This window comes from Microtus ochrogaster, linkage group LG9 (genome assembly GCF_000317375.1).
Source record: "Microtus ochrogaster isolate Prairie Vole_2 linkage group LG9, MicOch1.0, whole genome shotgun sequence".
NCBI lineage: Eukaryota > Metazoa > Chordata > Mammalia > Rodentia > Cricetidae > Microtus > Microtus ochrogaster.
The window spans coordinates 10,091,218-10,099,069 of record NC_022034.1 but is presented as its reverse complement, the minus strand read 5'-3'; the positions used below and the strand labels follow the sequence as shown (position 1 = coordinate 10,099,069).

At 50.1% G+C, this 7,852-nt stretch overlaps 1 protein-coding gene across 1 annotated transcript in view; it reads left to right on the top strand.

Annotated features, from left to right (window-relative positions):
* Positions 1-1,504: 1,504 nt before the first annotated feature.
* Positions 1,505-7,852, top strand: part of Igf2r (insulin like growth factor 2 receptor) — a 93,169-nt gene continuing 86,821 nt past the window's right edge. The window contains exon 1 of the mRNA XM_013352341.2: positions 1,505-1,785. Coding sequence (XP_013207795.1) covers positions 1,628-1,785 — 158 coding nt within the window. The 5' untranslated portion in view covers positions 1,505-1,627. The remainder of the gene's footprint in view (positions 1,786-7,852) is intronic.

The window sequence follows — 7,852 nt, the reverse complement described above, 5'->3', positions numbered from 1 at the left end:
TGAGCCACCATGTGGTTGCTGGGAATTGAACTCAGGACCTCTGGAAGAGCAGGCAGCGCTCTTATCCTCTGAGCCATCTCTCCAGCCCAGTTAGTTTTTTTGAGACAGGGTTTTTCTGTGTAACAGCTCTGTTTGTCCTCAACTCGCTTTGTAGACCACGCTAGCCTCAAACTCTGAGATTGCCCGCCTCTGCCTCCCGAGTGCTGGGATCAAGGGCAGGCACCACTGGAGTCAGGCTCAGGGACCACTTTTTGATTATCACAGCAGAAGTCTAGAGAGCGATGGGCCATACAGTAGAGTGTATTTTGTTTTTCTTTTGAGACAGTCTCACTATGTAGCCGTGGCTAGTTTTGAAGTTACAGAGATCTGCCTGCCTTCGAACGGTTGGAATTAAATCAAAGGCGTATGCCACTACAGCTAGTAAGTAGGTTTATCTTATTATTTCTGTGTATATGCTAGCACGTTACCACGGAGGCCGAGGACTATGTTCTGTCTGCCTTCCCATCTTATGGCTACAGTCTCTCACTGTACCCAAACTTTGCCAGATTCAGCTAGCCTGGCTGGCCAGCAAACTCCAGGGATCCTTTTGTCCCCGTCTCCTCACCGAGGTTACTTGGGTTTGCAGCCACAGACTTTATTGTATGGGTGCTGGGGCTTGAGCTCAGGCTCTCAAGTTTATGCAGCCTTTTACAGTCTGAGCCATTTCCTAAGCCCCGCATTTATTTTATGTTCACTAGGTCACCGCTGAGTATAATAAAGGCACACATATCTGAGCATAACAATACAACTTTATAGACAGAGGTGGTGGTACACGTTTATAAACCCAGAATTCGGGAGGCTTAAGTAGAAGGATCTGAATTCCAGTCCTGCCTGAGCTACCTAGTGAAGCAGTCGCAAACGTTTTGAGTGTCACTCGCTGGTTACCCTTCCGTTTGCTGTACACTGCATACTGGCCTGTGACTGTCGCCTGACTGGCCGCAGAGAGCCCTGCTTGGGAAATCACATTTCCACAGAGTTCTTTGCGAGGCCCTCCAGGGCAGGGGTCGGAAACTCGCGCGCAGGGCAGGTTTCTAGAAGCATTGACCAGTTACCCCGCATCGACTTGCAACACTAAGCATCAACCTGGGCCTTTCCACCTAACTCCATCTCGGCCACCGTACCAGTCCAGCCTGAAGAAGGAAGAGTTACGGGGCGCCCACGCGCCGACGCGACCAGGATGCTGGCCGGGGAAACCGAGGTCTGGGCTCTGAGGCGACTCCCCTTACCCCGCCGTGAGCAGCCGCTCCGGGGACGACCCAGGCCTCGAGTAGGTACCTGGAGCTCGCGCCCGGCCCGCAACACTTCCTGTCCCGCGCGGGTGCGGCGCTCACGTGACCCAGGGCTGGGCGGAGATCACCTGAATAAGGACATCACGTGAACGGGAGGCGGGGCAGGGGCGGGACGTGTCCGCTCACGTGACGGTCCGGGACGGCCGCCGAGCGCCTCCTCGCCGCACTCCCCCCCCCCACCAGGCTCGGGCTCTCGCTCTCCGGCTCCCGTTGCAGCTTCGCCCTCGCTCTTGCGGCGCGACCGTGTCCCAGGCTCGGCCTCTAACTGGCCAGCCGCCGGAAGCCCCACGCCACGCGCGATGCGGGCCGTTCAGCCGGGACCTGTGCCCTCCGGGCCGCGCGTCGCGCTCTTGCCTCCGCTGCTGCCTCCGCCACCGCTCCTGCTCCTGCTGCTGCTGCTCGTGGCGGCCCCGGGCTCCGCGCAGGCCCAGGCCGCGGACTTGGCCGCTCTGTGCAGGTAGGTGTCCTGCGTGGCGGCCGTGGGCCGGGGGACACGCAGACGCCAGTCCCGCCCCGCCCCGCCCCCGCGGGAAAGTTGCCCGCGTGGTGGCTGCGACGGCCTTGGGGCGATGCGCGGGGGAACTCACCGCCGTGGGGCTGGCCCACGGAGCCCCGTGCCAGGCCACTTGTGGCTGTCATAAGTCGGGCGGCTTTGTGCGACTCCCGTGGCCGGGGTGTGCCCGTCGGAAGTTGCAGGGGGCAAGAGCTCCGGCTGGGCTTTTGTCCCACTGCACGTTTTCATTGAAGTTCCAGCCCCGGGGCTTCGGGAGGCGTCCCCTCCAGTGTGCAGACTCTCTCCAGGGAGTGCGAGCCCACGCGATGGCTTTGGAGTTGGGTAGTGGTGCTTTCGATTGCAGATTGACCCCGTCTGTGGCTGTTCTCTCACACTTTTTTTCTTTCCTGATTTAGAGTAGCTATTTGTCAGTGGGTGACGCTTTTTCTTCTTTTGACGGGGGTAGAGGGGTGGTCATCCGTGTTGGCTTTCAAAGACTTTACCCTTCAGTTCTCCCAGTCCGCTTCCTGTCTGGTTGCTCACATGATGTCATTGTCTCCAGAGTGGATTATTCTAGTGTAGTCCTCTGCTCTGGGAACCGAGGTTGTATAATCTCCAGTCTTGTTGAAGTTTGTTAGTGTTGGACACAGGTTCGTGGGTCGAGGGAACTTCCAATACCAGGGGTTTGGGAACTCCTGGCCTCCTCTGGACTTTTTTTTTTTTTTTTTTTTTTTTTGAGACAAGGATTCTCTGTATCCTTAGAGCCTGTCCTGGAATTAGTAGACCTGGCTGGGCTTGAACTCACAGAGATCCACCTGCCTCTGCCTCCCAAATGCAGGGATTAAAGATGTGACTACCACCTCCTGGTGTCCTCTGGACTCTTTAGGGTGATAGGAAGTCTTTCTTGTTTTTAGAACTTGGATAAGGAGGAAGCGGGATGCAAATCTTTAAGTCAGCCTTAGTCCTGACTTTCAGAAGTGAGTCAGATATTTCTGAGCCGAACTTCAAGTTTCTGATGTTAGTTACAGGCTTCTCTTTGCTCACCTAGACTTCACAACTTGTAGGCATCATTATTGAAAGGGGAACGAGGCAGGCCAGACTTCTCTTTCCCACTTTGAAGAGTATCTGGAGGCAGAGCCTGCTGCACTGCGGTTTATAGACCAATTAGCTGCCCAAAGAGAAATTGCTGCCCCTCCATAATACGGAGGAAGGGTGACCCTTAAACAATTCTGGGGCACTAGAACAGGAAATTTTGGATTAAGTACTGCAGTGACCAAGAATTAACACAGCTGGGCTAGTGTGGAAGTAGTCTTGTTAGTTAATTGGAATTTGTTTCTTTTGAGATGGTGATACTGGGGCTCGAACCTAGATAAGGAGTGCCAAGCAAGCAATCTCCCACTGACCTAAAGCCCCTTCCTTAGGATTCTATTTTGACACTATTATTTCTAAAGTGGTGTGTGTGTGTGTGTGTCTGCCGTACAGAGGCAGGGACAGGATCTCAGATCTCTTGGAGCTGGAGTTACAGGTTGTCTGGGTGCAGAGAATTGAACTTGGGTCCCCTCTAACCCGGTCACTCTCCAGCTGTAGTAGAAAAAATTGTTTTGATTTTATTGCGTGCATTAGTATTTTGTTTGTATGTGTGACTTGACCACATGCCTTCAAGGTGTCCTGGGAGGCTGTTGGGTTCCCTGGAACTGGAGTTCAGTGGTCGAGAGACAGACACCATGTGGGTTCTGGGTACTGAACGTGCGTCCTCTGCAGAATCAACAATGCCTTTAACTGCTGAGCTGTCTCTTCAGCCCCATAGTGTTTGTTAGCTTCTTCCCCTCCTTCCCTCCTTTTTAAAGAATTTTTCAGTACAGGGTTTCTCTGTGTAGCCCTGGCTGCCTTGGAACTCACTCTGTCTCTACCTCCTGAGTGCTGGGATTAAAGGTGTGCGCCACCACCGCCTGACTTAGAATTTATTTCTTAATTGGCAGGAGACTGATAAGACACTGGTGTCTCAGGGCTACTCACTTGTGCTTGGTCATCTCACTGTCTTGAACTTGTGTTCATTCTCATCTGGGCCAGGGGAGTTCTGGTACTTAGCCCAGTTGAATGGCCTTTGCAGCCACATCCTGGGACCACCAGGAGAGGTAGACCCTGATAAGGCCTCATTTGGGGTGCTTGGCGTAGCCTCCGACTATCTCTAAGGTGGTTCCTCTAGATTTCCTCAGGTACGGTGAACTTCCCAGGCCTTCATACCTGTCTCCTGCCTGTCACTGTGTTCCATTTGTACATAGAAACTTGCTTGGAATCAATTTTAGTGTCTCTTCCAAACTTAGTGTCTGCAGAGTGTAGTTTGTCTTGTGTGTTGCCATTTAGTTTTGTGTTCTGTGAGATCAAACCAGGCTTAGGACAAGCTAAGCAGCTGTTTTCTTATACAGCCCTTTAGTTTAGAATCTCTTCGTGCTTTTAACCACTTCCTCGGGACTGCGAGCAGTTATCTGTGTACTGTTAGATAAAGTGGCCTTCCAACTCCTAAGGTACAAGGAAGGAGGTTAGTAATTCTTTCTAAATCCAGTATGAGTTTCATCAGTATCAAGGGAGCATGAAGTGTTTGGTCGTCTGCTTATTCTTGTCACAGGCCCCATGGCTGCGGTGTAAACAGCTGGCATGGGGTCTCCTCGGTGTGAGCAGTAGGCTCCTGCAGTTGGTACTTTTTGTGTTTGCTTCTGTCACCTGGTCACAGAGGCAGTTCCTTGTGTGGCAAGTACTATTCCAGATGTTTGTAAACCAACGGAGCGAACTACTTTCTCCTTGCTTGGAAAAACATGGTTTGGTGCCCAGGGCAGTTCCGGAAGTTATTTCTGTAATGATATCGGCCTGTCCAGGCTTCACGGGGCTTTTTCTAAGCCCAAGCTGTGTGTTCTCAGACAGCCTCTCCCAAGAGAGGCTAATTTCCAGAGAACAGCAGGGAAATCCTGGCCTATTTCTGGAGCGTCAGCTTCCTGTGGGAACTTCAGGTTGGTTCAGAGCTTTGCCCCGGCTCTGACTGCTGGGACGGGGCACACATAGTTCCTACTGCATTTAGCCTTGGGGAGGGGTGAAGGAACCATTCCAGCAGCAGGTCTTAGGGTGTTTGCACAGTGGAGAGGCCTGCTCTGTGAGATGCGTAAGTGCAGCAGACGTGGCAGAGGCGAGCGTTCGCAACAGCACTTGACACAACTGTTTGCTCTTTGAAGAGACTGCACACACACAGAGACACCCCTGCTTCCCACAGATAGTGAGCACTCACTGAACCTAAGGTCTCACACATGGTAGTAGGTGCTTTACCTCTCAGCTGCATCCCTTTTCTTTTGTTTTTTATTTTGAGACTTAGGCTTGCTAAGTTGCCTAGGCGGCCCTGTCCTGCCCTGTCTCTGTTGCAGTCAGGATTCCAGGCAAACTAGACCTGGCTGATAATACATAGTTGTCAGATGTCTGGAGGACAATGTGCTGTGGATGAAGAACTTACTTTGTGAGGCTGGTGAGCCTGTTGGTGGCACTGACCTGGCTAAGGTCTGGGGTAGAGAACATGCGAAGGTCAGTGGGGCAGGATAAGTGAGAAGAAGAGAGGGTCAGAGGCTGGGCAATGGCAAGGCCGAGTCATGCTCCTGCATAGCCATTCAGTGGAGTAACTTATTCCTTTAAACTTTGCAGAACGCCATGTTACGTATGTTAAACGCGTGTTTCCACCCTTGATTTAGGTGTTTACAGTATCCTTCATAGGGAAAGTGTAACAGTTGGAACTGATTGTAAAATGCTTGGTCTGGTGGTTTAACTACTTTGAAATTTAAACAGCACAGGATTTCTGCAAATTGTGTGGGTATGAATGCTGGAGAGTTTTTATTATATTGAGGACAAGAGAATAATGAAGCCAGCTGGGAGTCGCAGTCAGTTTAGTTGCTATCTCTAGGGAGATTTTTTTCCCTCCTGCAATTTTTCCAAAAGAACAATGCTTATATGTTTAATTTGGGCCACATGTTAGCCTGGATCCCATCCATTTGTGTGCCTGCATTTCTTTTAACCGTGAGTACTTGAGTGCGAGTTAGCCTAGGATGGTTAATTATGGTAACACTGTGGCTTTTGTTTTCCTTTTCCGACAGGGTCTTTTAAGCCCTCACTACAGCTCACTCACAGTAGGGTAAATGAGGGTGACCTTGAGCTCCCGGTCCTCTAGCCTCTACCTACTATCAGATCTTAAAATAACACCTTTTTCTTTTTCTTTTTTTTGTAAATAATACTTTGTCTTTTGACCCCTTAGCAATTTGTTTTTAATCATGTACTTGCAAAAATTTAGGAGTTTCTAAGGTGTTCAGGGTCAAATCCTTAGATATGTGCACTGTTCCCCCCTCCCCCCTTCTGTTGCTGTGATAAAACACCACGACTTGGACATTATATAGCCAAAAGAGTTTATCTTGGCTGGGCTTAGCATGGCAGCAAGTGACATCTTTAACTGCAGCCTGAAGGAAAGCCTGCCTTACTTCCTCCAGCAAGGCCATACCTCCTAGCCCTCCCAAATATCGCCACCAGCTGGGGACCATCTCTTCAAATATGGGGACCTTTGGGGGCCATTTTCCTTCTAACCACAGAAGCTAAGAAATCTTAGCTTGTGGCAGAATTCACTGTTGGAAGAGCATTGCCTTCCTGTGCATGGCAGGGTGTTAGGCAGTGCTCCTGGTCTGTGCTCAGCAGGTCCCAAGACTCTTCACCCCATGCTCCTCACCTGGGCTACATAGAGAGAGGGAAATGTTCCCAAACATTTCAGATGAACGCCCCCAATCGTGAAAAATTCCCCCATTGACAATCAATGGGCACCCCAAGGTCACAGAGTTTTTCTCCTCTTAGCAAGGAGAAGGTGAATGTTCGTCCCCCCCCCCATGTGTTGTTGTTATTTGTTGTACTGGGTGTGGTTTGCTGGGTGACGCTACCAACCCCCCCCCCATCTGTCCGTCCGTCCGGCCCTGGCTGTCGTGGAACTTGCTTTGTAGACCAGGCTGGCCTTGAATTCACAGAGGTCTGCCTGCCTCTACCTCACCAATGCTGGGCAGCAGCTGAGTTTTTAACTGGTACCGTGTTGTAATTTTTCTTTGCTGTGTTCTCAGCTCATTTTTGTTATTAGGAGTGTGACAGTTTTGTGGAATCAGTCAACCTTTTTTTTATGCATTGAGATCAGTTTTTGTATGAACTAGATGTTTTCTTTTCCATATATTTTGGTACAACTTAGTAATGTTCTAGTAACCTGGTACTTTGGGGGAGGAGGTGTAGAACAGGGGGAGGAGCTAGAGTATGGTGCCTGTTACTTATTTTATTTATTTATGTTAAGGCATGGTCTCATGTGTAGGGTAGCAAGCCTTGAAATTGGGATCCTCCTGCCTCAGTCTCTGGAGTTAGAAGCATTTGTCATTTTTCCCAACATTTCAGGTTTCAGTTTCCATTTTTGTCTATTCAGATTTCTTGTCTTTTCTTGAGCCAGTTTTGATAAACTGTATTTTTCTAGTGAGAGAGAGCGCACACAGGTGTGCATGCATGTGTGTGCAGGCATGCATCTGTGAGTATGTATGTGACTATATGAGGTGTGTGTATACATGCATATGTGTGTGTTTGTATTTGTGCCTGTATTGTATGTGTGTGCCTCTTTATGTGTGTGTGTGTGTGGTCAGAGGGCAACCTCATGTGCCGCCTTCTTTTTGAGACAAGATCTCTCTGAGTGAACTCCACCCAGGCTAGCTGGCCTCTGAGCTGGGATCTTCCTCCCTCCTCCACTCCCAACCTCTTCATCTATGGGATAAGTATGTATGTGCTGCTGGCTTTTTAATGCAGGGTCTGGGGCTCCAACTTATGTTCTCAGCTTTTAAGGCAAGCATTTTACTGGCAAAGGCACCTTCCCATCCTCAAGATTTCTTTAAGAATTAAATTAATTAAAGACAGAGTCTTACTGTCTAGCCCAGTCTGTCCAACTTGTGCTCCACCATCTTTGTCTTCAAGTGCCAGCAGTCAGTGGTTTTGT